Source organism: Bos javanicus, chromosome 3 (assembly GCF_032452875.1).
Source record: "Bos javanicus breed banteng chromosome 3, ARS-OSU_banteng_1.0, whole genome shotgun sequence".
NCBI classification, from domain to species: Eukaryota; Metazoa; Chordata; class Mammalia; order Artiodactyla; family Bovidae; genus Bos; species Bos javanicus.
This window is the reverse complement of record NC_083870.1, coordinates 113,682,045-113,709,401: the sequence shown is the minus strand read 5'-3', so window position 1 is coordinate 113,709,401 and position 27,357 is coordinate 113,682,045. Positions and strand designations below refer to the sequence as shown.

The 27,357-nt window shown below is 51.9% G+C and overlaps 1 protein-coding gene across 7 annotated transcripts in view; it reads left to right on the top strand.

Annotated features, from left to right (window-relative positions):
• MROH2A (maestro heat like repeat family member 2A) overlaps nt 1-22,205 on the top strand; it is a 55,944-nt gene extending 33,739 nt beyond the window's left edge. For 3 of the 7 annotated variants that reach the window (XM_061412673.1, XM_061412669.1, XM_061412671.1), the window contains 20 exons: nt 2,062-2,184; nt 3,386-3,465; nt 4,743-4,851; nt 5,573-5,668; nt 8,012-8,116; nt 8,876-8,999; nt 9,572-9,690; nt 10,408-10,560; nt 10,990-11,156; nt 13,081-13,240; nt 13,312-13,505; nt 14,241-14,378; nt 14,998-15,115; nt 16,786-16,932; nt 17,027-17,212; nt 17,796-17,951; nt 20,152-20,283; nt 21,016-21,118; nt 21,373-21,438; nt 21,903-22,205. In XM_061412673.1, the coding sequence (XP_061268657.1) occupies nt 2,062-2,184; nt 3,386-3,465; nt 4,743-4,851; nt 5,573-5,668; nt 8,012-8,116; nt 8,876-8,999; nt 9,572-9,690; nt 10,408-10,560; nt 10,990-11,156; nt 13,081-13,240; nt 13,312-13,505; nt 14,241-14,378; nt 14,998-15,115; nt 16,786-16,932; nt 17,027-17,212; nt 17,796-17,951; nt 20,152-20,283; nt 21,016-21,118; nt 21,373-21,438; nt 21,903-22,024 (2,598 nt within the window). In that variant the 3' untranslated portion in view covers nt 22,025-22,205. Of the gene's footprint in view, nt 1-2,061; nt 2,185-3,385; nt 3,466-4,742; nt 4,852-5,572; nt 5,669-8,011; nt 8,117-8,875; nt 9,000-9,571; nt 9,691-10,407; nt 10,561-10,989; nt 11,157-13,080; nt 13,241-13,311; nt 13,506-14,240; nt 14,379-14,997; nt 15,116-16,571; nt 16,933-17,026; nt 17,213-17,795; nt 17,952-20,151; nt 20,284-21,015; nt 21,119-21,372; nt 21,439-21,902 lie in introns of those variants that run through there. The other 4 variants (XM_061412672.1, XM_061412670.1, XM_061412674.1 and 1 more) reach the window with 3 other exon arrangements.
• The last annotated feature ends 5,152 nt before the right edge of the window (nt 22,206-27,357 follow it).

Here is a 27,357-nt window from a genome sequence, read left to right as displayed (position 1 = left end):
AGCCCTTGCATAAGGGTCAAGAAAGGGGCTGTCTTCAGAGAGGCAAAGGGACTGGCTGCTTTCTTGGAAAGGCAAGGAGGAGAAAATCAGGGAATAAAGGAGAAATGACTTTACTGTTTTGAAAACTGTGGTGAAGTACGTGAAATTTGTCATCATAACCATTTTTAAGCATGCAGTTCATTGGTTCAGTTCAGTTACTCAGTCATGTCCGATTCTTTGCGACCCCATGGACTGCAGCACACCAGGCCTCCCTGTCCATCACCAACTTCCGGAGTTTACACAAACTCATGTCCATTGAGTCGGTGATGCCATCCAACTATCTCATCCTCTGTTGTCCCCTTCTCCTCCTGCCTTCAATCTTTCCCAGCATCAGAGTCTTTTCCAATGAGTCAGTTCTTCACTTCATGTGGCCAAAGTATTAGAGTTTCAGCTTCAGCATCAGTCCTCCCAGTGAATATTCAGGACTGATTTCCTTTAAGATGGACTGATTGGATCTCCTTGAAGTCCAAGGGACTCTCAAGAGTCTCCTCCAAAAGCATCAATTTTTTGGCACTCAGCTTTCTTTACAGTTCAACTCTCACATCCATTCATGGCTACTGGAAAAACCATGAAAAACCATAGCCTTGACTAGACAGACCTTTGTTGGCAAAGTAATGTCTCTGCTTTTCAATATGCTGTCTAGTTTGGTCATAACTTTACTTCCAAGGAACAAGTGTCTTTTAATTTCATGGCTGCAGTCACCATCTACAGTGATTTTGAAGCCCCCCAAAATAAAGTCTGTCACTGTTTCCACTGTTTCCCTATCTATTTGCCATAAAGTGATGAGACCAGATGCCATGATCTTAGTTTTCTGAATGTTGAGCTTTAATCTACTTTTTCACTCTCCTCTTTCACTTTCATCAAGAGGCTCTTTAGTTCTTCTTCGCTTCCTGCTGAGGGTGGTGTCATCTGCTTTTCTTAGGTTATTGATATTTCTCCTGGCAATCTTGATTCTAGCTTGTGCTTCATCCAGCCCAGCGTTTCTCATGATGTACTCTGCATATAAGTTAAATAGGCAGGGTGACAATATACAGCCTTGATGTACTCCTTTTCCTATTTGGAACCAGTCTGTTGTTCCATGTCCACTTCTAACTGTTGCTTCCTGACCTGCATACAGATTTCTCAAGAGGCAGGTCAGGTGGTCTGGATTTCCCATCTCTTTCAGAATTTTCCACAGTTTGTTCTGATCCACACAGTCAAAGGCTTTGGCATAGTCAATAAACCAAAAGTAGATGTTTTTCTGGAACTCTCTTGCTTTTAGATGATCAAATGGATGTTGACAATTTGATGTCTGACTCCTCTGCCTTTTCTAAATCCAGCTTGAACATCTGGAAGTTCACGGTTCATGTACCGTTGAAGCCTGGCTTGGAGAATTTTGAGCATTACTAGTGTGGCATTAAGTGCATTCAAACTGTTGAGCAGCCATCGCCATTATTCATCTCCAGACCTTCATCTTCCTAAACTGAGACTCTGTCCCCACTAGCATCAACTCCCCAGTCCCCCTCCCCTAGCTCCTGGCATCCACCCTTCTACTTCCTGTCTCTATGATGGTGATGCTCCAGGCATCTCATATAATCTGAAATCACAGTGCTTGTCCTTTTGAGACTGGCTGATCTCATTTCGCATGATGTGTTGTGCATGCCTTAAAAGCAAAACTGATTTGACCTCCATAACTTGCTCTGCCCCTACAGTGATGCACAGGGCTCAGATCCTCTGGTCAGTGAAGGTGCCCCTGACTGGCATTGCTGTACTCGGGCTCAGGATGGAGGGGTTTTAGGATGCAGCACCTTCTGGGGGGCCACTGGGGGGCTGTGCCCTGTCCAGCGCATGGCCCATGTCCCCACCAGGTTGCTGAAGGGCAGAACGGGGCGGCCGTCTCTCAGCGTGCCCCTGATACTGATACTTTCCCAGCAGGGGAGAGGGTGTTCTATGTGGCCCCAGGGTCCGGGAGCAGGGGCTTGGTCTTGGGGTCTTTGGGGCTCACCCACACAAGGTCCTCCCTGCCCCTCGTCATGGTCACAGGACATCTGCCTCAAACTGGCCTTCATGAAGAGCGTGGTGCAGGTCACGGATGCCATCAAGAACATCAAGGATCTGGAAGACTTCCAATTTGCCCAAAAGGCGACTCTGACTGGCATTATCATGGTAAGCCATCTGGGGGCTTCCTCCATCCTGGGCAGTTTGGGAGATCTCACTCTGCTGACCTGAGGCCATCTGAAGCCCAAGGGGTGACAGGGGTTTCCGAGGCACCGCCTGTCTCTCTCAGTTTGGCTTTGACCTGACTGTAGGTGTTCTGCATGTGACATTCTTATATCTGATAAAGGTTTTCATGGCCAGGAAACATTCTAGAAGCTGGGGCTGAAGACCCCTGCCCTCAAGCCTGGTAATGCCCCTGAGGTGTCTGGTTCAGGGCTGGGAGACAAGCCCCATTGGTCAGCCCTAGCTAACCCAACATTTCTCCATAGTCAGGACCAAGAGGTCGGGCTCTGCCGTAGGCAGGACTTATAGCTACTTTTGCCCAGAACTTTGTTAAGATCTAGAAAGTACCAGCTGTCCAAAGGCAAGAGGCAGTGACAGGGGCTGCTGAGGCTGTGGGTCAGCCCCTGTCCCTCATTCCCAGACCTCTCCACTCCCTGCAATGGAAACCCTGGCCCCTGGACACCCTCTGGCTGCATTGGCAGCAGCCTGGAGGGAAGGGAGATGCAGATGGAACAGGAGGCCCTGAGAAAGAATCCGACATTCATTAGGTTCCCGCTCGGGGTCGAGAGCGACACGTATGTAATTTCACACCAGCCTGGCACAGCCCTGTGGACCAGGCCCCAAGTCCTCATGTCACACCTGAGCAAGGGCCCAGGCTGAGGAAGTGATTTGCCCAAGGACACACAGTAACTGGCAGAAATGAGCTAGAGGCACCGGCCCATCTTAGCTCCACTCCTCCCCTGAGATTTTGCTGCTTCCCCTGGGCTTCCCTCATAGCTCAGCTGGTAAGGAATCTGCCTGCAAAGCGGGAAACCTGAGTCGATCCCTGGGTTGGGAAGATCCCCCGATGAAGGGAAAGGCTACCCACTCCAGTATTCTGACCTGGAGAATTCCAGGGACTGTATAGTCCTTGGATCACAAAGAGTTGGACACGACTGAGCAACTTCGCATAAAACGTCAAAGGCCAACTGATCATGAAAAGAACGAAAGTGCATGCAGTATCGGAGCCCATCGCACAACGTCAGGCCCTCCTGGCTGTAACCCAGGGAATGCCCCTGCCATCGTGGTCACTGTGCGCCCGAGCCCCTCCCTGGCCATTGCGGGACTCCGGCTGGCCTGGCGGTTCACTGACCTGCCATCCCCGCAGGCAATCATCAAAGCAGAACCGACTGACAGCCTGGTTTCTCCCGTGCGGACCATGGCCATGGATGCCCTCTCATACTTGAGGTGAGCTGGGCCCTGACCAGGCCCCAAGTGCCGCCCTGGGCTGGAGACAAGGTCTGAGGCCCCCTCTCAGAGCCTCTGGGGAGGTTGCACCTCCTTCAGGGCTTTCCTGATGGCTCGGACAGTAAAGAATCTGCCTGCAATCAGAAGACACAGGTTCGATCCCTTGGTCGGGAAGACCCCCTGGAGATGGGAATGGCAACCCACTCCAGATTCTTGCTTGCAGAACTCCATGGACGGGCTATAGTCCATGGTGTCAAAAAGAGTCGGATACAAACACTTTCACTTTAAACAAAATTACTGGATTTGGGTAGGAGCAGAAGGTTCCTAGAAAGGTGAAACACAGGACCCCTTTGGAAGGCAGGAGTTTGAAGTTCAAGAAGGAGGTGGCTCTCCCTTCTGAAGGCAAAACAGAGCCAATGAGGAACTTGTAACAATTCTGATACCCTGCCCCACCAAAGACTTAAATAAGGATCCCTGGAGCTGGGCATGGCCCCTGGGGCCCTTCGAAAGCTCTCCTGTGATTCTAGTATGCAACTAGGCTTGAGATCCACCTATGAAGGGGACAAAGAGAATCAGCTGGCGTGCATCACGCAACTAGCTACTACCACCAAAGGTTTATTAAAACACAGATGGCCTCCAATCCAGAAGTTTTTTGGGTTTTTTTTAAGATTTTTTTTTTAAATGTGGACCATTTTTAAAAAAGTTTTGTTGAATTTGTTACAGTATTGCCTCTGTTTTATGTTTTGGCTTTTTGGCCACAAGACATGTGGGATCGAACCTGCACCTCTGGCACTGTATGGCAAAGCCTTAACCACTGGACTGCCAGGGAAGTCCACTACAGAGTTTTTGATTCAGCAGCTCTGAGGTGGAGACGTAGAGTTTGCATTTTCTAATAAACTCCAAGGGGATGCTGCTGCTGCTCCTGGTCCAGGTATTACATTTGAAAACTCCTGGGCCAGGACCAACCAGAAGCAAAGTCTGCGGATGCGATCAGGGAGGACCAATGGAATGTTTCTGAACAGGAGAGAGAGACTCAGAGCAGGCAGTGATAGGAGAGGCAGCTGTGGACACCTGAGTCTCCCCTTCAGTCACAGACAGACAGTGGACACCAGTGGGTGGAGCCAGGGCCCTTGTCGGGGGACAGACACCTGAACCCCCAAACAGAGAAGCTGGCCCCTTCCTTATTCTGTGATATGGCTCCTCCCACCACCCCCCAGACTGGGCAGAGCAGGTCTCAGTTCCCCACTGATCACTCCTCTTATCATTTCTTTCTCTAGCAAACTGAAGCCTTTCTACGCCACAGAGGAAAGCAGTGAGCTGATGGATATTAGTATACACTCTGTAATTTCTCTCCAACCCCCAGGAGACAGCAATGAGTCCATTAAGGTAGGTCCCTCCTGGCCACCTCATTTTCTGGATCAGTACTTGGAAGTTGATGTTAACTTCCAAGTTAACAGTGCTGGGAGCCCACCATCCTGGACCATCTGGGAGTGGTCGGGGCAGCAAAGTACAGCAGCCTCTGTCAGTAATGTAAGGTGATGCTAGCTGCTGTAACATATACACTGAAATCTTCATGGTTTAACATGATTGTTTTCTTACTCAAATGATGTCCAGTTGGCAGCAGAGGTGGAGAGGGGGCTGCTTCCTGCAGTTGTTCAGGAATGTGGACTGACAGAGGCCCCATGGCTCCTCAGGTGGGCAGACCCAGCTCCAGAGAGAGTCTGGAGGATTTATGAGCCATTTGGCCCTCCTTATTGGCCAGAACTTGGTCACATGGCTCCACCTAGCTGCAAGGAATCCTGGGAAATGTAGTCCCTGACTGGATGACTGTTTCCCAACAGTCATCTGTGCCTCCAGGTCCTGGCCCTGGATGCCAGGGGTCAGGAGAGCTGGGCTCTAGGAGTCCAGTTTCCTGCTTTGCAAAATGGGTTCCTCTTGAGGTTGTCTTATATGTCACATAAGGAGCATAAAGAACTCAGTCTGAGCAGAAGTCAAAAGGAAGTTATCAGACCATCTCACAATATATGATCCTGGCATGGGCCACCCAGAGTCCTGGCAGGTGGCTGTTCCCCCACTGCTGCCGAGCTCTCCCTTCTCTTGGCCACAGACCCTGTATACGAACACCCTGCATGCCCTGGAGCAGCTGATGGAGGGCCTCATGCAGAGACACCTAGACCCCAAGGGGCTTCAGGAGATGGTGCATGTGAGTTGCCTGGAGGAGGGCCAGGAGCCGGTGGTGGCCCAAAATGCTGGTCCGAGGGCCAGACTCTCAGTGGGAAACAGGCATGCGTTAAGAATTGATTTGGTAATTTTCTTTAGACAAAGCTTCAAGCTGGCTGAAAAGTTGCAAGGACCAGTACAAAGAAGTCCTGTATGCCTTTCACCCAGATCTACAATTCTTAATATTTTGTGACATTTCAATATCACAAAATGTTTTTACAAGTTGAAGTTAAATTCTTAAAAGCTGAAAAGTTGCAAGAACAGTACAAAGAACTCCTGCATGCCTTTCACCCAGATCCACAACACAATTCTTAATATTTTGTGACATGTTCTTTTTCCCTTTTTTTTCCCTCTTTACATTACATACGCACACACACACACACCCCTTTTGAATCATGGAGAGTTAGCTCTATACATCAACAACAAGAATCTTCTCTTATATAACAATATACTGTTCAAAATCACGGAATTTAACACTGATACCAGCTGTAGTCAATCAATTTTCCATATTCATATTTCACAAATTGCCCAATAATGACCTTCATAGTTATTTCCTCCCAGAACCAGGATCTAATCTGGATTATGAATTGCATTTAATTGTCTTATCTCTCTTGTCTCTCTCCTTCAATTTGGAACAATTTATCAGTCTTTGTCTTTCATAATCTTGGTATTTTTGAATATAGTATTGCTAGTGCAGTCCATGGGGTCGCTAAGAGTTGGACACGACTAAGCAACTTCGCTTTCGCTTTTCACTTTTATGCATTGGAGAAGGAAATGGCAACCCACTCCAGTGTTCTTGCCTGGAGAATCCCAGGGACGGGGGAGCCTGGTCGTCTGTGGGGTCTCACAGAGTCGGTCATGACTGAAGCGACTTAGCAGCAGCAGCAGCAGCAGGGCTTTTTAAAAACTTGGATTGTTTGCTTTCTTATTATTGATTTTTTGGAGGTTGTATATATTCTAGAAGTAAATCCTTTATCAGATATGTGATTTGCAAATATTTTCTCCTGGTCTGTGACTTGCATTTTCATTAATTTCACAGATTCTTTTGAAGAGAAAAAATTTCTAACCTTGATGAAGTCTAATTTATTATTTTTTCTTTTATATATCGTGTTTTTGGCATCACGACTAAGAAATCTTTACTAACCAAGGTCACAAAGATTTTCTCCTAGATTTTCTTCTAGAACTTGACAGTTTCAGGCTTTACATTGAAGTCTATGATGTATTTTGAGCTCAGTTTTCAAATATGGATCAAAGTTTAATTTATTTTAATTTTTTTGCACATGGTTAACCAATTGTTTCAGCACCTTTGATGGAAAGACTATCTTTTCTCCACTGAATTACCTTTGCATCTTTGTCAGAAATCAATTGACCGCGTATGTGTGAGTCTATTTCTACATACCTGTTCTGCTCTACTGATGTTTTTGTCCTTCTTTACACCACTGCCATCCTGTCTTCATTATAACCCTGTCAACATTTTAGTAAGTCTTGAAATCAGGACCAGATAGTATAAGTCCACTGACTTTGTTCTTTGAAGCTATACCCCACAAATATCGATATGTTCTGTTCTAATTTTAGTTCCAAGATGCATTTTCATTTCTCTTTTGACTTCTCCTTTGACCCATGGGTCATCAAGAAATTTCCAAATATTTGAGAGTTTTCCAGAGACCTTTTTGGTTTTGATTCTAGTTTAACTCCACTGTAGTCTGAGGACATATTTTGTACAATTCAAAGCCTTTTAAATCCATCGAGACTTAATTTGTTGCCCACGTATGATCTATCTTGGTGAACGTTCTGTGTGTGCTTGGGAAGTGTTCTGCTGCACTGAATGATATGTTCCCAAATATCACTTAAGCCAGGTATGGTTGGAAGTGTTGTCCAAGTTTTCTATATCCTTCCTGCTTTTGTCTTCTCTGTCATCAGTTACAGAGATGGAGGTCGGAAATCTCTGTCACTGTGGATTAGTCCGCTTCTCCTTTCAGTTCTATCAGTTTTTGCTCCCTGTTTTGCTAAGCCGTGTTGTTAGGTGCAGGGGCACGCAGGTGCTGGAGTGCAGGATGGACTGAGCTAGTGGCGTTTTCCCCTACAGGCCAACACTCGCAACAAAGCCAAACTCCTCAGCCAAGCGCCAGCTTGCTGAGGATGTTGGCCTTGTTCTCCGTTTGCTCGTGGCCTCATCTCCCTAGTGTCGGGGCAGGGGAACCTGGGAACCTCCCAGAGCTTTGAAAATCAGGCTCTGAGTGGGAGAGAGGAGGAGAGCAGCAGCTGGCCGGGAAAGGCTGGCTTCGGGATTTTGAAGGCCCCTCTGTGTTCTGGGCTATCCCCATAGCTCTTGGAGAAGTGGATCTTGTCGGAGAAAGAATGGGAGCGGGAAAAAGCAGTGAACCTCCATCTCCATCTCATGAAAATCTATGTCCAAAGCGTCGGCGTCTGCGTGAGTCCCAGAGACCCGCCCCCCCACCCCCACAGCCTGCCCCACTGACACCCACAGGGAAAAGCCAGTCTCTATCCCAGGAGAGGAAACACCTCTGAAATCCAGTTCTGCCCCTGGAGAGACCCTTGGGAAGAGGCTGCGTCACTGGGAATGTTGAAGGTGACCCAGGGGGAGCTGGCCCTGGGCCTCTGGGGTCGTGAGAGAGGATTGGCAGGGCGTGGTGTGGATCTGGGTTTCGAGGGGCCTGAGGTTCACACAGTGTGAGGGCCCTCTTTAAGAGAATGGGGCACATGATTATGAATATCACATTGATTAGGAAAGTATTTACTTAGAATGAAAAAATGAATCCCTACAAAATGACAAATTTTACAAAGCTTAACAAATACCATCAACATCGCAAAATCTAGAAAAGCAATGAGGTTTTTTTGGTGATGGAGCCTCTGACACGGCTCCACAAGACCTCTCTTCCTTCCTTTGTTATCCTCCTACTCTTCGACTGTCTGGTCTTCAGGGATGGCCTTGGGAGGAGGACAAGCTGGGGGGCCTGGGGATGGAAGCTCAGCCTCCCGGGCCCAAGCTGGGGGGCCTGGGGATGGAAGTTTGGGCTCAGGCAGATGGTAGCATCCTCTCCCTTCCCAAATAGGGGTGCTTTCAGAGCAGGGATCACTCTCTTTGGCCCCTGGTTGCACTGCCCTCGGGCATCACCAGGTGAGCTTGGCCAGACAGAGGATGTGAACTCTGAGGTCTCCCATCCCTCAGATCCCACTGAAGCTGGGGCAGTTTGGCGGCCTGGTGGGACTCATTGCACCAGGCACCTGCGACTCGCACAGAAAAACCCGCCTGGCCTCCATGGATGTCCTGGCCAGCCTGCTGGATCTTCACGGTACAGGAAGGGTGGTGTGGGTGGGCAGGACTGGGGCTCTCCAGGCCCAGAGGGAGGACCAATATCAGGGAGTTGGCTGTGGGGCTGTCCTGGGGGTTGGCAGGGATTGTGGTCTCTCTGTAGACAAGCAAGGGTGACCAGCGGGGACAGGGGGTGCAGAGTTCACTGAGAGATCATGGAAGCTTCTAGAAGGAGAGGCTCATTGTGTCAGCACAACTCGCTGAGGGCACATGAAGGGCCCCACTGGACAGGGTTGCCTCACAGATACTAAGGATGCGGCAGAACTGGCCAAAAACGAGCTCAGAGGGGAAGGCAGTTGGGGCACCTTCAAGGTGGGTTGCCTCTGGCTTGGCAGCTGGCAGAATGCCCATCTGAGCTGTGCACAGAGATGGTTCCAGGGGCCAAGCAAGAGAGGTGGGAATGTAGATGCTGGAGAGCTGTCCAGGCCCAGGGAACCAAGGCAACCCAAGGGGCGGGGAGGTGGGAGCGTTGGGGGCGGGGGCGGGAAAGGGGGCCACCACGATGTGGGCCCTTGGTTCTGGACCATCGTGCCTGACATTGTATCCCAACAGCAAGCCAGACCTGCTCCTCCTGGGGCGCCTCCAAAGAGCTGGAGCTTGAGAAATGTAAGGAGGACCTGCAGGGCTCAGACATGGAGAAGATTTTCAGCATATCCTCCAGAATCTCCAAGGTGATGAGCGGGAAGGCTGTGTGGGAGTAGCCTCCGGGTGCCTGGGCCATCTCTGGGGGCGGGGCCGGGCTTCTCCTGGTGGTCTTCCCTGGGTTTTCCACAGACCTTGGTCCAACTCAAGTCATGTGTATTTAAGTGACCTGTGATATGTACAGTCCCCACCGTGGTGCCTGGCACACAGTAGGTGCGTCACAGACCCCAGCTGTCTTCTCTTTTCCATATCATATGCTACACTGCGGGGGTCCCGGAAAGAACTGAACAGGGGCCCTGCACACAGGTGTCAGCCCATGGGCAGGCTGACGGCACCCGGTGACTGCAAGTGTCCAGGGCCGCCCAAACCCTCGGGGCTGCAGAGAGGCGAGGCCTCTTCTGCCTCAGGGGCCAGAGGACACTCCCAGGGAAGGCTGCAGGGCCGTAGAGGCAGGACTGGGAGGGTCTGGGGAGAAGCTCCCTGTGCGGGATTCGGAGGGGTCGGGGCAGGCGATGGGGTGAGGGAGGGGTTGGCCAGAGTCTTCCAGGCTTTTACACTGAGTGATCTCCAAGCCGGCCCGTGACTGACAGGGCCAGAGGCTGGGCGAGGAGGCGAGAGGAGGCTCAGGACGGTTTGCGGGAGGATGGGGTTGGGCTGGGCTGGGCTGGGACACTGAGCAGAGCAGGGCAGGCAGGGGAGCCCCTGGGCTTGGAGTCGGACCCAGGAACAGCCTACTCTGGCTGTAGGTGGCCTGCTTGCAGTTCAACTGCGACGAGGTGGTCTCGCTGGTCCAGAAGCTCTGCGAGAACTTCGGGGCCATGGACCTCCAGCACGACAAGGCCTCTGTCACCTGGATATGCACCTTCCTCCAGATGCGGGTCAAGGAGCTGGAGGACAAGGTGACAGCTTGCGGCCCAGCCCGCTGGGGCCTGGGGCTGCCTGTGCATCCAGCCTAGAGGGCCAGGCAGAGGGGCCCAGCCTCGCTTGCTAAGGGCTCCTCACCATCCCCGAGTCCGTGATTATAAAGAGTGGGAGGAAGTCGGGTTCTGGAAGGGGAAAGAACCTGTTGAAGGAGGCTTGGTCAGTGAGTGGACGCTGGGCTGGAGGCCTGAGGCTGGCCCTCCTGAAGCGCGGCACCTCCCACGTTAAAATGTGATAAAATCTCCGAAGAGACCAGAGGATGCTCTGGAAGGGCCGAGCTGTGCCTGGCCCCCGGTGGACTAGCCTGCCCAGCGTCCACCTGGGCAGGAGGAGGGGTGTGCGGCAGGGGGAGGGCAGGAGCCCCCCGAGGGCCGGGCTGCCTGGTGATGCCCCGCCCCCACCCCCAGGTGCCCGAGATCCTGGGCGCCATCCTGGCGCACCTGCCCACGGTGGACCACCGGGAGGTGCGGCGCCTCCTGATCGAGGGCCTCCTCCTGCTGGCCCACTACCACCAGGAGACCGTGCTCACGGCGCTCCTGCGGCAGCCCCTGCCCATGGAGAGGTGGGTTCCCAGGTGCGGGGCCTCTGCCTCCCGTGCCCCCCAGACGGCCACCACGGACATGTCCCAGGAGCCCAGGGCCTTGAGCAGTGCCTCGTCTGACCTGTGTCAGGGGAAGGGGGTGGTCAGACCCTCCCACTTGCATCTCTGTGGCTGGTACAGCCTCTGAGAACCTCGGACCTGGAGCCTTGAAGCTCCAGCTCCCTCCTATCAAGCTGGAGTCCGGAGCCCACATCTCACAGGTCCTGGCCGCCCCCTCTGGGCTCTCCCCTCGATGGCCCTCTCCTCCCTGCAGAGTATAGAGCTCCAGGCCGGACAGACCACAGGACGTGGTCCCCAGGGCCCGAGCAGGCCTCTGGAGAAGCTCCCTTCCCCCTTTCCAAATGGGGCCCTGAGAGGGACGTGACCCAGGTGCCTGAGGGGTGAAATGACAGACCCCCCAGGCTCTCAGGTGGCCTCACAGGGAAGCAGGGCAAGCCTTCCTCTTCCTGTTATCTTGAACTGTGCCCAGCCCCCTTGTCTGTGTCACGGCATCACGCAGGCAGCTGGTAGGAGCTCACCAGTTTGACGAGTGAGTGTGCTGGGATCGAGCTGGTATATACTGGGGAAGGCCCAGAAAGAGGGGAGCAGGCGTCCCCAAAGCAGCAGAGACCAAGGAGCAAAGGGCAGCCTTGAGGCTTGGTGAAGAGAGATGTGGCAGATGCTGGGAGCAGGCAAAGGAGAGTTTCGAGCACAGGTGTCAGACATGCGAAATGCAGGCCTGGCCCCACTTCACAGGGAGCTGCTCCTCCAGAGGGCAGCCCTTCCCTGGGTCCAGGTAGGGCAGTGCCATGCAGGTGGCGTGCTTTAACGAGGTTTAGCCCCTCTCAGAGCAGTGCTGGGCTGGGGCCTCTGGCAGGCTGGCTTTCGCTGTATTAGTTAGCTATTCCTGCATAACAAATCGCTTCCAGCTCAGGAGCTTGGAACAGCAACCCGGTTATCATCTGGTTTGTGTGGTCAGGAGCTTGGGTTGGCCAAGCTGGGGCTTTGGCTCAGGGTCTCAGACGCATCAAGGTGTCAGCCAGTCTGCATTGTTTCCTGGAGCCCAGGGCCGCCTTCAAACTCATTCAGCTGTTTCTTGAGTTATAGGGCTGAGGTCCCCACGCCCTGGTTTCCTTGCACTCCTGTGGCTTCTTTCTGAGTTGATTTTAATGAGCATGCTGTGCCCACCCTTCTATTCAGTTCCTGCCACTGGGCCCCTGCCACATTTTCCCCATCCTCGACAAAACTCACTTATCTGCACTTACGTGTTTGGTTTTGTGGATTCGAATAGGCAGGCTGATCCTGTTGGAGTCATGGCTTTAGCCCTTTAGTGCCCCCCAGACCCCACGTGCCTGTACCTGTGTGTGTGCAGAGGCTCGTTAAGTCACTGTCCCTCCCCTTCTCAGCAGGGCTGCAGGCTTGGGCTTGGGGTCAAGAAGGCTGCTCCAAGCTGTAGTCTGGCAGCTTCCCTGACCTTCTTGGGCAGAATTTCCTCTTCTGTGGAATGGAGATGAAGGCTCCTTCCACATAGACGTGTTGGGAGGAGGAAGTGATAGGTATCAGCAAGCTGCCTGGTGCCGGCCTGATACACCAAGCACTGGGAGGCTATGACCCGACGTGTCCATGAAGTCATCACACAGTCGGCCCGGTGGGGATTCCTGGGTCCCCGAGCAGCAGAGCTGGACCTTCCGTGAGAGAGACAGAGAGGGCCGTGGTTTCCCAGGAGGACCGTGGGCAGAGGTGTGGGGCGGGACTCGGCCTCTGGCTGTGCAGCCTTGGTGGCTATCCCACCTCCCTGAGACCCCGCCTCCAGGCTCCAGCCCCTACTCCGGGGGCTGCCCGGGGGTCCCCAGGGGGCTTTGACTTGCCAGGGCACATGACCCCAAACCCACAGTCCTTGTCCCCTGTCTCTGGCTAGCCACCTGACAGAGGTGTGGCTGGCTGTGGCTGAGAACGTGCCCTTTGCCCGGACGATGCTCCACGCGCTGATGGGCCGGCTGCAGGCGAGGTTCACGCCCAGGGCCAACGCTGCCTCCAAAGCCGATATCTGGCGCCTGGCCGCGGTGGACCCTCTGATGGTGAGGCAGGGGGAAGGCCCGCCTCCGGGGCTCGGTGGGACCCCTGCCGCCTCCGGCTCTCCTCTCCGCAGACCCTGTGCACCATCCACCTGCTCGTTGAGAGGATGGACTGGGACAACAGGCTCCTGGATCTCTTCCCGGACCTTGTCTACACGCTCCTCCTGCAGCTGGGCAGCAGCCAGGGCCCAGAGGCCGTGTCGCCCGTCCTAAAGACATGGAGACTCATCCACACGGGGACTCTGCCTGAGGAGGTCAACCTGCAGAGGTGCGCTCGAGGGTGGGAAGGTGCGGTGTGGTGAGGCTGTGGTCCTGGGCTGGATGCAGTCCCTCGACTGGGGACTTGCCTGGTGGTCCAGTGGCTAAGACTCCAAGGTCCTAATGTAGAGGGCCCAGGTTCAACCCCCGGTCAGGGAACTAGATCCCATGTGCTGAAACTAAGACCCTGTGAAAGTGAAAGTGTTCATTGCTCAGTAGTGACCAACTCTTTGCAACCCCATGGACTGAATGTAGCCCACCAGACACCTCTGTCCATGGGCTTCTCCAGGCAAGAATACTGAAGTGGGTAGCCATTCCCTTCTCCGGGAGATCTTCCTGACCCAGGGATTGAACCTGGGTCTCCCACATTGCAGGCAGATTCTCTACTGTAAGACCCTGTACAGCCAAATAAATAAATGTTCTTAAAAAGAAGAAGAAGAAGTCACTGAACTACAAGTGTCACCTCCACTGAGAGGTCCTCATTTTCCCTTCCTGGTGGGGGGGAGAAATTTCTGGAAGCTCAGCTTACGACCCTCCCTTGTGTGGGTCCAGCACTTTGTGGTTTTCAGAGTTTGCAGACCCACCGTCTCCCACGGCTGCTCTTGGGTCCTGAGCAAGTCTCCCCGCCTGTGTTGGGCACCCCTTCACGGGCCTGGGTGCGGAGCTTACCCAAGAGCTTATTGAAGGCAGGGCAGGTGCTCCCAGTAGGGCAGCCTCAGCCTCACGCGGCCCCACCTTCTTCCAGGGTCACGATCAGATCCATGCAGCTCTTGTTCAGGAGACTCAACAGTGAGTCTCTGCTTTGCACCCTGGAGGAGCAAGGCGTGTGGACGCTTCTGGAGAGCAGCTCGACGTTCCTGCAGGGAGTCAGCCAGCTGGCCAGGTGGGTGCCTGGCTCCCCAGGGCTCCACTGTCTGGCTGGAAGGTCTGGGCCTGATGGCTAAATGCCTCGCTCCAGGGTGTGCATGTCGGGGGGTGGGGGTGGGTGCAGATTGCCATGTTGACCCACATCCCAGACTCTGAGTGGCAGGAGGGTCCAGGGCAAAGGAAATCTTTTCTTCCAGCCCTTCCTGCTCCAAGGCAAGAAAGCGAGGTCCCAGGTGGGTGGGGTGTGCCCAGGGTCACAAAGGGCTTCCGAGCCAGGCCAGGACGGCAGGACCGAGAGTTCCTTCCTGGGTCTAGACCCTCATTCTGGTCCCCTTTTTATAAAAAGGAGACCTGGGTTCGATCCCGGGGTTGGGAAGATTCCCCTGGAGAAGGGAGTGGCTCCCCACCCCAGTCTTCTTGCCTGGGGAATTCCATGGACAAGAAGCCGGGCAGGCTACCGTCCATGGGGTCGCAGAGTCGGACACGACTTGCACTTTCATCTTTTATAAAGAGGAGGTGGAGGGTCTGTACTTCAGTGACCCCCTGACCTGGGAACCCCGCCCCGGGCACCCTGCTGCAGAGTGGCTGTGCCGGGCAGGAGCTGAGAAGCCCCTTCGGTGGTGCCGTCCCTGCAGGCTGTGCGTGCAGAGCCCCCAGGGCTATTACAGGCAGAGGCTGTCGGAGCTGGTGCTCAGGGGCATGGCCTCGGAGGCCCTGAGTTGCCGCATCAGCAGCACGGCGGTCTGTATGGAAGTGAGGCCACAGAGGGGGCTGGGCGGGCGGTGGGCTTGGGCTGGGCGTGGGGCATGTTGGGGGCTGGGCGGGGGGCGGGCAGGGATGTGGGGTGGGTGCTGGGTGACCCCCCTGGCTGTCCTGGGGGCTCATCTCAGGGCAGGCACGCGTGCTCTGAGTCCGGGGTTGGAGGAACAGGCAAACGTCCCTCATGCCCTCTTCCATTCATTCATTCATCAAGCACATGATTCAGGGCAGCACTGAGGGGAAATGGGTTGAGACCCGTCCTGTGCCCTGTAGTACGGCCGCCAAGGGCTGCGTGATGTGGTGAGCACCAGCATCACGGGGCCAGAAGAGGGCTTTCCTGGGAAGGCCAGGCAGAGGGCTCTGAGCGGCGAGCCAGGCTGAGCCAGGCAGGAAGGCCCAAAATGGGGGTCAGAGCCACTGATGCCCAGCCACCCTTCCTTATGCGGTCCTGAGGGAATTGGCCAGAAAACTTTTGGGGGGAAATCTTGATGGCTGTCTGACACCCAGAGTGTCATTGGAACCAATCATTGCCCAAGGGAGGGCTGGCAGACTTGCTCTGTAGAAGGCTGAAGAATCACTTTTCCATTCCGGGGTCACCCACTGGGTACTTAGTTTTCTTCTGGGTCAGGAAGATCTCCTGGAGACGGAAATGGTAACCCACTCCAGTATTCTTGCCTGGAAAATCCCATGGATGGAGGAGCCTGGTAGGCTACAGTCCATGGGGTCGCAAAGTGTCAGACATGACTGAGCGACTTCACTTTCTAAGGTTTATAACGGGGCTTCCCTTGTAGCTCAGTCGGTAAAGAATCCACCTGCACTGCAGGAGACCGGGGTTCAATCCCTGGGTCAGGTAGATCCCCTGCAGGAGGGCATGGCAACCCACTCCAGTATTCTTGCCTGGAGAATCCCATGGACAGAGGAGCCTGGCGGGCTACACTCCATGGGGTTGTGAGAGTCAGACACGACTTAGCGACTAAACCACCACCACCAAGGTTTATAAAACACACGTGCACCCAGGCATGCCACAGGGCGCCGCATCATCCCGAGGGCCCAGAGTTTTGGGTAGGAGCCCAGAATTGACCTTCGGAGGCCCAGGGGAGTGGAATCCGTGCATTTTGTGCATTTCTGCTCTGACTCAGTGGGCATGGCTCTTGCACACCGTGGCCGCTCCCATCACGTTAACGGAAGGAACAGATGATGAACGGATGTGTTCCTTTAGATAACGACCCAGAGGGAGGGTATGGGGACGGAGGAGGGAGGAGGGTTCAGGATGGGGAATACAGGTATACCTGTGGCGGATTCATTTCGATATTTGGCAAAACTAATACAATATTGTAAAGTTTAAAAATAAAAAAATAAAAAACACTCAACTAGAATTTCCCCACGTATGTCCGCATCGGAGCCTCACAGCGACCCCATGAGGCAGGTACTGCTGTTGCCCTTTTTACAGGTGAGGAAGCTGAGGTTCCGAGGGGTCCAGGGACTTGTCGGGGTCCCACAGCTGGAGGGAGGAGCCCATAGCCGGTCCTGGGAGGTGGAGCTCCGAATCCTCTCCTGTTTCCAGGGACGCCGCTCTGGGCACCGAGTCGTATCACCTGTCCCGTTTTGAGGCAGAGGAACGAGAGCCTCTCTCGGGGATGACTGTGAACAGTTCTCCTTTCCAGTTTATGAGTGACCCGATTCTGCACCAGGAGAAGCTGCTGAAGCGGGCGGTGCTGATGCTGGAGAAGGGCGCAGAGCAGGAGGACGAGGTCCTGCGGATGCTCTCCCTGCGCGCCCTCGGCAACATGGCCCTCGGCGCCCCAAGGAAGGTCCGCGAGGGCCAAGGCAGGGATTGGGGGTGGGGGGCCCATGCCGGCCTGTTCCGGGCAGCCAGGCGGGGCCTGAAAGCCCTGTGCCCCGCAGGTGAGGCAGTACCGGAAGCTCTTACTGGAGAAGTGCCTGTGTTCCCTGCGGGGGCCAGGCGTGAGCACCAGCGTGACCTCTGAGGGCCTGGAGGTCCTGGCCAAGGTCTTGGTCGAGCTGAGGGAAGGGGACCTGGGGTCCACCTTCAACGCCATCTCCGAGCAGTGCAGAGCCTTCTTTGACAATGTGAGTGCACACTGGCGCCCTGCTTGGCCCTGGCCCTCGTGGGGGTCCCCACGAATGGCTGCTCGGTAGGAGGTGGCCACTGCTCACCCCCTAAAGGAGAGAGGTGCTCTGGAATGAAAAGGGCTGCAGTTCGCACTTGGGTGCTGATGTACCGATTGGCTGATCACGGGACCTGGTTAAAAAGTAAAAATCTTGTTCTGCCTTCTATGGGATCACACAGAGTTGGACACGACTGAAGTGACTTAGCAGCAGCAGGGCCCATGGACCCTTCTCCCCTGACTTTAATTCATCGCAGCCGCAAATGCTCTTTGGACACCTGTGATGTGTGGGCTGGGGACTCTGCTAGGTTGGGTTGGTAGGCGATCAGATCCAGCACAGCCCCCATCTAGGCAAGAGAAGGTCACAAACACCAGAATACTGCCCTGTCCCCAGAGCCCTGCAGGAGACACTCCATCATGATGGAATGATCCAGAAGGCTTTGCAGGCACCAAGGCGTTTAAGAAGGTCCACAGCAAATGGCTGGGGTTTTGTTGGGCTTCTTGCTTCCCATGTTTCAGAAATAGCTTGTGTGTTCTGGCTGCAGGAGAGCGAGCTGCTGCGTTTAAAAGCCTTCATCGTCTTCGGGAAGCTGGCACAGGTGGTCAGGATTTCCAAGAAGCATTTCTTCAAGCAGGAAGTGAAGAAAGCCTGGGTCCCCCTCATGCTACATTGCCAGGACCCCTGCTCCGATGCCGCCCAGGTGAGACACACCTGGGCTATGTGCGCGATGCCCAGGGCCTGCTGTCCCCACAAGGAACACGTGCTTCAGGGCTGCCGCCCTGGCTAGCTGGGGTGTCCCCCACCTCGGTCAGTCTTCCTGGGACCCCAGAGGCCACCATCTGCTGGTTCCTCCCACCAGGCTGAGAAAGGGACCAGTCAAGACAACCCACACACTGGCTGATTGAGGAGTCTCGGCTCTGTGAGGGGAAACATGGCGTACTTTCCTTCTTCTCCGATGCCTTCACCAGCCACCCTTTCTTCTGCCTTTCAGTCACTAGGTCGTGTCCCACCCTGTGACCACAAGGACTGCAGCACACCAGGCTTCCCTAGCCTTCCCAGAGTTTGCTCAGACTCACATCCATTGAGTCAATGCTGCCATTCAACCATCTCATCCTCTTCACCCCCTTCTCCTGTCCTCAGTCTTTCCTGGCATCAGAGTCTTTTCCAATGAGTCAGCCTTCACATCAGATGGCCAAAATATTGGAGCTTCAGCTTCAGCATCAGTCTTTCCAATGAATATTCAGGGTTGATTTCCTCCTTTAGGATTGACTGGTTTGATCTCTTTGCAGTCCAAGGGACTTTCAAGGATCTTGCCCAGGACCACACTTTGAAAGCATCAATTCTTCACTCAGCCTTCATTATGGTCCAGCTTTCCCAATGGACTGGAAAAACCATAGTTTGATTATACAGACCTTTGTTGGCAAAGGGATTTGTCTCTGCTTTTTAATATGCTGTTTAGGTTTGGCATAGCTTTTCTTCCAAGGAGTAGGCATCTTTTAATTTCATGGCTGCAGTCATTGTCTGCAGTGATTTTGGAACTCAAGAAAATAAAACCAGGCACTGTTTCTACTTTGCCCCCATCTATCTGCCATGAAGTGATGGGAACAGATGCCATGATCTTAGTTTTTTGAATGCTAAGTTTTAAGACAGATTTTTCACTCTCCTCTTTCACCCTCATCAAGTGGCTCTTTAGTTCCTCTTCACTTTCTGCCAATAGAGTGATATCAGCTGCATATCTGAGGTTGTTGATATTTCTCCTAGCAATCTTGATTCCAGCTTGTGATTCATCCATCCCAGAATTCCACATGATGTACTCTGCATATAAGTTATTTAACAGGGTGACAATATACAGCCTTGACACACTCCTTTCCCAATTTTCAACCAGTCTGTAGTTCCATATCTGGTTCTGTTGCTTCTTCTCTGCATACAGGTTTCTCAGGAAACAGGTAAGGTGGTCTGGTATTCCCATCTCTTTAAGAATTTTCCACAGTTTTTGTGATCCACAGTCAAAGGCTTCCCGCATGGCTCAGACAGTAAAGAACCTGCCTTCAATGCAGGAAACTCATGTTCAATCCCTGGATTGAGAAGACCCCCTGGAGAAGGGAATGGCTACCCACTCTAGAATTCTTGCCTGGAGTATTCCATGGACAGAGGAGCCTGGCGGGTTACAGTCCATGGAGTCTCAAAGAGTTGGACATGACTGAAGCAATTAACACTTTCATTATCCTCACTACCTCTATCAGAAGTTCACAGTCCTTTCATGTTTTAACAGCAACTCTGCTGGAGGCAGGGCTTCAGGGAAGAAAGTGACCACCTACCCCCAAAGGGGATGAGAGGCCTTAATGAAGGAGCCACAAAGAGGAGAGGCCAGCACGGCCGGGGCCCCCATGGGTGCTGTTGCCTCTCCTGCTCCTGGGGGAGCAGACACCCCAACCTCCTTCCCTGCCCTCCATTCCAGTACCTTCCTGTGGCCCAACCTCAGCAGAGGCCAGAGACCAGTGGCCTGGTTACTGCAGGGGATGGGGCGAGGGAGATCTGGGGAGAGGGGATCTGGGGGGGGGTTGCAGCCAGGCCCCAAACCCCAGGCTCCTGGAGGTGGTAGGTCCCGGCAGGGCTGCTGAGGGCATCCAGTGCTGGCCAATGGCTGAGGGGGCACTGGGGCTGCACCTGCGCCCATGGGGCTTCTCAGTAAACGTGCCCAAGGTGTCACACGGGCCAGTAGGGTTTGAGTCCCAGGCAGCCCCCTGGGGCTCATCAGCCTGCCCTTCTTTGGCTTCCTGAGGCCTTTGGGGGGCTGCCCCCCAGCTTACTGATGGAGTGCCAGCCCCCAGCCCCACCCCTTGTGTGGCCCCCCAGGGCCGCCTGCCTCCTCTCCTGCCATCCTGTCCTGTGTCCTCCAGGCCTGCGTGGCTACCATGTTTCAGTGTGTGCACTTCTGGGGCTGGAGGGCCCTGGAGAGCTCCGTGGACCACAGTGACGCCGCTGCCCCCAAGGAGATGATCGGTTTCCAGATGACCCTGTGTTCCGTCCTGGTGAGGAAGCTGAGGCAGGGGCCAGCCCCAGGGGCTTGGGGCTTCATCCTGTGATCCTGCTAGACATGAAGTGTTGAGACCAGCTCTGTCCAACAGAAAGCAAATGCAAACCACACACCCATCTTTAAGATTTATGTTGAAAAACATGAAAAGAGGTGAAACCAAATTTAATAATAGATTTTATTTAACCCAGTAGTTCCAAATCATTGCCATTTCAACAGGCAATCAATAGACAATTATTAATGTAATAGTTTACCTGTTTGGGATAACATCTTCAGTATCCAGGAGGCACTTTACACTTAATTCAGACTAGCCTTGTTGGTTGGATGGCATCATCAAATCCATGGACATGAGTTTGAGCAAACTCCGGGAGATAGTGAAGGGCAGGGAAGCCTGGTGCACTGCAGTCCATGGGGTCCCAGAGAGTCGGACACAACTGAGCGACTGAACAACAGCAAGCCACGCTTCAGGTGCTCAAGGCCCATGTGTGGCCAGTGGCTACGCTATCGGACAGTGCAGGCTGTGGGCGAGTGTGATCTCTCTGGGCCAGAGAAGAGTAACAGAAACCTGAAGGTCCTTAGGTTGCCCATCTGCTACTCTGCTGTGTGACTTTGAGATGAGCACTTGCCCTCTCTGGTCAGACCCTCTAGCATCAGATGGATGGGCATCTGTGAGCAGCCAGTCTGCAGGACCTCCTCTTCCATGGCACTGGATGTCACTTGTTTTTTGCAGACTCAGAAAAAGCCTGCCGTTCTCTACAATTTCTTGCTAGAAACAATGACGTATGTTAAAAGCAACTTGTCACGGATCAGAATTGCTGCATGTAACTTGGCAGGTGAGCAGGCAGGTCTCCTGATGCAGGAGGGACCTTGAAGACCATCTGGTCAGACCTAGGTCTGGAGTGGGGACAGGTGTTGGGAGTCATGCTTGGGCAGAAGTCCCCCGTGTGTGTCCCTTGGCGCTTCATACCTGCCCGATGCTGAACTTGACGTCCTGAACTAAACCCTTAACAGAAACTCTCATCAGGCAAAACCAAATCTCTTGCTGACCTAATATTCATGTGATGGACATTTCTGACTGTCATTTTAGGAATCATTATGAAGCAGATGTCTGCGCATTACTTGAAAAAGCTGGATTTTCCAGCATTACGGAATTGTAAGTAGTGGAGATTCAAGTGTGAGTCAAAAATGAGTCCACTCTGCTCATTTGGGAGCTTAGTGAAACTGCCTGAGGGGAGAGTCAGCTGACCCTGGTTGTATTTGGGATGGGAGGCGTGGGTGGCCAGGGCACAGAGAGGTGGATGAACCTGCGGGGGGCTTTCTAGGAAGACAGCTCTAATGGATCCCTGTGCTTTCTGCCTGCTCCCTGTAGCAGCTGGGGCCTGGGGGTCATCTTCCTGTCCCTGTTGATGTGACGGAAGACCCCAGGGATGGGAGATGCATGTGGAGACATGACTGCACCTGCCATCTTCCGAATTCACACTCTGGGTGGGGATGAAGTTCAAACCCCCATGAGCCCCTCGCCCCTCAGTCAGCTCTCATCAGCTCGCACCACCCAGGGCGGGCAGAGGACGAGGGCCTGGCTGCAGGTCCCCACCCTCCTCGTACACTCACTCTCAGCGCTCCAGGAGCTACAGCTGGACTCAGATCCTGGGGTTTGGAGGGCAGCTCTGGAGACACTCAACATCTTGGATACCTGCAGTCAGCAGCGGCTTTTGGCTTCACCTGAAGGAATCCCCTAGATGGTCTAAGTGCAAAACGTACCTACATTTCTCCTGGGGGCAAACCCCACCACAGCACCGCAAACCACTGTTAATTCCGTTTGTAAGAAAAAGCATTTTATTTAAATAATCAGTGCCCCTTTCTTTCCTCCCCTTGAAATAAACCTCCCTTGCTATTTGGGGAGCAGATTCCTGACTGCAAGGAGATGACACCCCAGAGCTGAGACAGTGGGGTGAAGGGAAATTCCAGTCCTAGCAGGGATTTCATTCCTGTGTCCCCTGAGTGTGTGTGTGTGTGTGTGTGTGTGTGAGGCCAGAGGATCTGGGTCCCCTTTGTGTCTTCACTGCATTTCAGTTCCTCCCACATGGATGGTGTGTCCACTGCCAGGCTCTGTGCTGGGGTGGCCAGGGGAGCCCTGCTGCTGTCCAGCCCTGCTTCCAGGAGCCCCGCTCTTAAAGGGAAAGGAGACGTCTCCCAGCGACCATGATGCACCCAGGGTGAGGGAGGGCGGCCTCCAGTGGGGGCAGTGCTGGTGCCCGTCCACAGGGTGTCACTCAGGGGGGCCTCAGGGAGGAAGTGACACCAGACCGTCCACCCTCATCTCTTTCATATCAGGGTCTACTGGGCCAGGATGGGAAGGGACCCAGCGAGGCCTGGAGCAGAACCCATGAAGGGCCAAAGGGAGGAATTACCTCCAAGTCCAAGAAACAGGCAGGGGGAGAAGGGCAGGGAAACTCTTCCTATACTCATGCTGCCAGCAGGACAGTCTTGGGTTGTCCCCAGAGCAGATGAAGGTGGGATTTCCAAACCAGTCCCCCTGTAACAGCCCAAGGCGGTCACCACCCTGGGCCCATGGGTGGGAGGATTGCAAAGCCGTCCAGAAAACCAACCTGCATCGGAGGCTTCCGGGCAGACTGGTCTCACACTCTTGGTCATGCCCACGGAATAGACAGTGAAGTTACTTCCTGCCAAGTGATGAAGATGGTGGCTGCTGGAAGACTCAAGTCCCAGTGACACAGCCGGAAAGGAATGTGCCCTTCACTATAGGTCCTGGGGGAAGCCGTACGATTGCAGTTAGGTCTCTGATCAATTCCATTCATGCCTGTGCAAAACATCTCCAGATGGTTTATAGACCTAAACTCAGAAAGCAAAAATTTAAGACAATATAGTCATTTTGATCCTGAGGGTAGGGTAGGATAGCCTTTAAAAGTAATAAGAAAAACCAATTAAAAATAAAGGATTAACTTTTCTAAGTTAAAATATATCTTCTGGGACTTCCCTGGTGGTCCAGTGATTAAAATTCCATGCTTCCACTGCAGGTCCACTGGGGAGAGCTTAGGTTCTGTCCCTGGTTGGGGAACTAAGAGCCTCATGGCATACAATGCAATGAAAAAAAAAAAGAAGAAGAAAATTTCTTGAATGAAAATGAAAGTACAACATATAAACATAAAAATTAAAAATAAATTTATCTTCTGTACAATAAAATATTGTAAAGTTAAGTCACAGATGGAAGAAGTTACTTGCAATTGATATAAACTAGGTTGGTTCATATAAGCAGATTGGCAAACAGAATATGCCCAAATCAGTAATACAGCAAATTAAAAAAATCAGTGTCACAAGAGGATGCTTGAAAAGCCAGTAGGAAGCTGGTTTGGGAGGTGACTGGGCTTGAATGAGGTCCTGAGGGTGGGGCCCCTGTGACAAGATTGGTGCCCTTTATAAAAGACACTAGGTAGCTCCTTCTCTCTCCACGTGACATGAGAAGGAAGCCATCTGCAGGCCAGGAAGTGGGTCCTCCCAGAGCCCAGCTGTGCTGGCTCCTGGATCTCAGCCTTCATCTCCAGAAGCAAAGTTCTGTTGTTTAAGTACCCAGTCTCTGGTGTCTTGTTATGGCAGCAGAGCTGGCTAAAACACTCAGGTGATGTTGCAGTGTAAAGCTGCGGGTGGAAAGGGAACATCCATACAGGGAGAGCATCACCTTGGGTAGGGAGATGGGAAGGAAAGGTGTGCAACTTAATCTTTTATCAACTTAAAACACTATTACACACAGCAACGTATTAACAACCATTTACTCAGGATGTTGGTACGTGGGTTTTGTCACTGTATTGTGAATATTTGTAAGATTTTATTTAAAAGTTACTGTCCATTAAGTAAACTAAAAAGCTTTTGCACAACGAAGGAAACTATAAACAAGATGAAAAAACAACCTTCAGAATTGGAGAAAATATAGCAAATGAAACAACTGACGAAGGATTAATCTCCAAAACATACAAGCAGCTCCTTCAGCTCAAAACCAGGAAAACAACTCAATCAAAAAGTGGGCAGAGGATCTAATCAGACATTTCTCCAAAGAAGACCCATTGATGACTAATAAACACGTGAAAAGATGCTCAACATCGCTCATTAGTAGAGAAATGCAAATCAAAACTACAATGAGGTATCACCACACTCAGGTCAGAATGGCCATCATCAGAAAAATCCACAAACAATAAATGCTGGAGAATGTGTGGAAAAATGGGAACCCTCCTGCACTGTGAGCAGAAATGCAACTTGATATAGCCACTATGGAGAACAGTACGGAGACTGCTTAAAATACTAGGGATAAAACTACCATATGACCCAACAATCTCACTACTGGGCGTATACCCTGAGGAAACCTTACCTGAAAAGGACACGTGTACCCGTGTTCACTGCAGTGCTATTTACAATAGCGAGGACACGGAAGCAATGTAGATGTCCATTGACAGATGAATGGATAAAGAAACTGTGGTACATACACACAATGGAATATTACTCAACTATAAAAAGGAATGCATCTGAGTCCGTTCTAATGAGGTGGATGAACCGAGAGCCTGTTATACAGTGAAGTCAGTCAAAAAGAGAAAGACAAACACCACATATTAACACATATTTGGAAAACTCAGCAGTGGCCACAGGACTGGAAAAGGTCAGTTTTCATTCCAATTTTAAAGAAAGGCAATGCCAAAGAATGCTCAAACTACCGCACAATTGCACTCATCTCACACGCTAGTAAAGTAATGCTCAAAATTCTCCAAGCCAGGCTTCAGCAATATGTGAACTGTGAACTTCCTGATGTTCAAGCTGGTTTTAGAAAAGGCAGAGGAACCAGAGATCAAATTGCCAATATCCACTGGATCATGGAAAAAGCAAGAGAGTTCCAGAAAAACATCTATTTCTGCTTTATTGACTATGCCAAAGCCTTTGACTGTGTGGATCACAATAAACTGTGGAAAATTCTGAAAGAGATGGGAATACCAGACCACCTGATCTGCCTCTTGAGAAATTTGTATGCAGGTCAGGAAACAATAGTTAGAAGTGGACATGGAACAACAGACTGGTTCCAAATAGAAAAAGGAGTACGTCAAGGCTGTATATTGTCACCCTGCTTATTTAACTTCTATGCAGAGTACATCATGAGAAACGCTGGACTGGAAGAAACACAAGCTGGAATCAAGATTGCCGGGAGAAATATCAATAACCTCAGATATAGAGATGACACCACCCTTATGGCAGAAAGTGAAGAGGAACTCAAAAGCCTCTTGATGAAAGTGAAAGAGGAGAGTGAAAAAGTTGGCTTAAAGCTCAACATTCAGAAAACGAAGATCATGGCATCTGGTCCCATCACTTCATGGGAAATAGATGGGGAAACAGTGGAAACAGTGTCAGACTTCATTTTTGGGGGCTCCAAAATCACTGCAGGTGGTGACTGCAGCCATGAAATTAAAAGACGCTTACTCCTTGGAAGGAAAGTTATGACCAACCTAGATAGCATATTGAAAAGCAGAGACATTACTTTGTCAACAAAGGTCTGTCTAGTCAAGGCTATGGTTTTTCCTGTGGTCATGTATGGATGTGAGAGTTGGACTGTGAAGAAGGCTGAGCACTGAAGAATTGATGCTGTTGAACTGTGGTGTTGGAGAAGACTCTTGAGAGTCCCTTGGACTGCAAGGAGATCCAACCAGTCCATTGTGAAGGAGATCAGCCCTGGGATTTCTTTGGAAGGAATGATGCTAAAGCTGAAACTCCAGTACTTTGGCCACCTCATGCGAAGCGTTGACTCATTGGAAAAGACTCTGATGCTGGGAGGGATTGCGGGCAGGAGGAGAAGGGGACGACAGAGGATGAGATGGCTGGATGGCATCACTGACTCGATGGACGTGAGTCTGGGTGAACTCTGGGAGTTGGTGATGGACAGGGAGGCCTGGCGTGCTGCAATTCATGGGGTCGCAAAGAGTCGGACCTGATTGAGCGACTGAACTGAACTGAACTGATGGAACCTAGAAAGATGGTACTTGTGAACTTATCTGCAGGGCAGCAATGGAGATGCAAACATGTCCAAAAGTTTGTCCATACAAACTTGTGGACACAGAGGGGAAGGAGTGGGCGGGATGGATTGAGAGAGTAGCACTGAAACACACACTTTACCATAGATGGCCAGTGAAAACGTGCTGTATGACACTGCTCAAATCCAGTGCTCTGTGACAACATAGAGGGGTGGGATGGGGTGGGAGGCGGAAGGGAGGTTAAAGAGGGAGGGGACATACATACACCTATGGCTGATTTCATGTTAATATAAGGCAGAAAACAGCACAGTATTGTAAAGCAATTATCTGCCAATTAAAAATAAATAAATTTTAACCGTCTGTATCTTATGATGACCTAGATGAGAAACTGTCTTTACAACTGAAAAAAATTAAAACAAGAATTAAAACTTTTAAATGTTGGGATGTCTCTGGTGGTCCAGCGGCTAAGACTCTGCTCCTGATGCAGGGGGCTGGGGTCAGGGAGCTAGATCCTACGTACCACAATGAAGACTGAAGATCCCGCACGCTGCAACTAAGAACAGGAGCAGCCAAATAAATACATAATATTTTAAAAAGGAATATTTGCATTTATTAAATTTTTTAAATACTATGTGTATCCAAAAACTAAATGAAATTAAAGGGTATACAAGTTAAAAAAAAAAAAACCAAAAAGTCACTGTGATACTCTATTATATATAAACTCTCTTATAAACAGCTCTAATAAAAATCATGAGCTGTCACAGGTGTTAAGTGGCTGCAGGTGTTTTGGGACATCACAGGACCGTTTATGTTTTCACCTAAAAATATTAAGCTGTTTGCATTACTTTCATGGGTGAGTTGAACAGTGATTCAATCTGCTACCTCCTAATATTGGAAGGTCTGATGCTGAAGCCGAAGCTCCATCACTTTGGCCACCTGATGCAAAGAGCCGACTCATTGGAAAAGACCCTGATGCTGGAGAAAGATTGAAGCCAAGAGAAGAGGGTGGCAGAGGATGAGATGGTTAGATAGCATCACTGACTCAATGG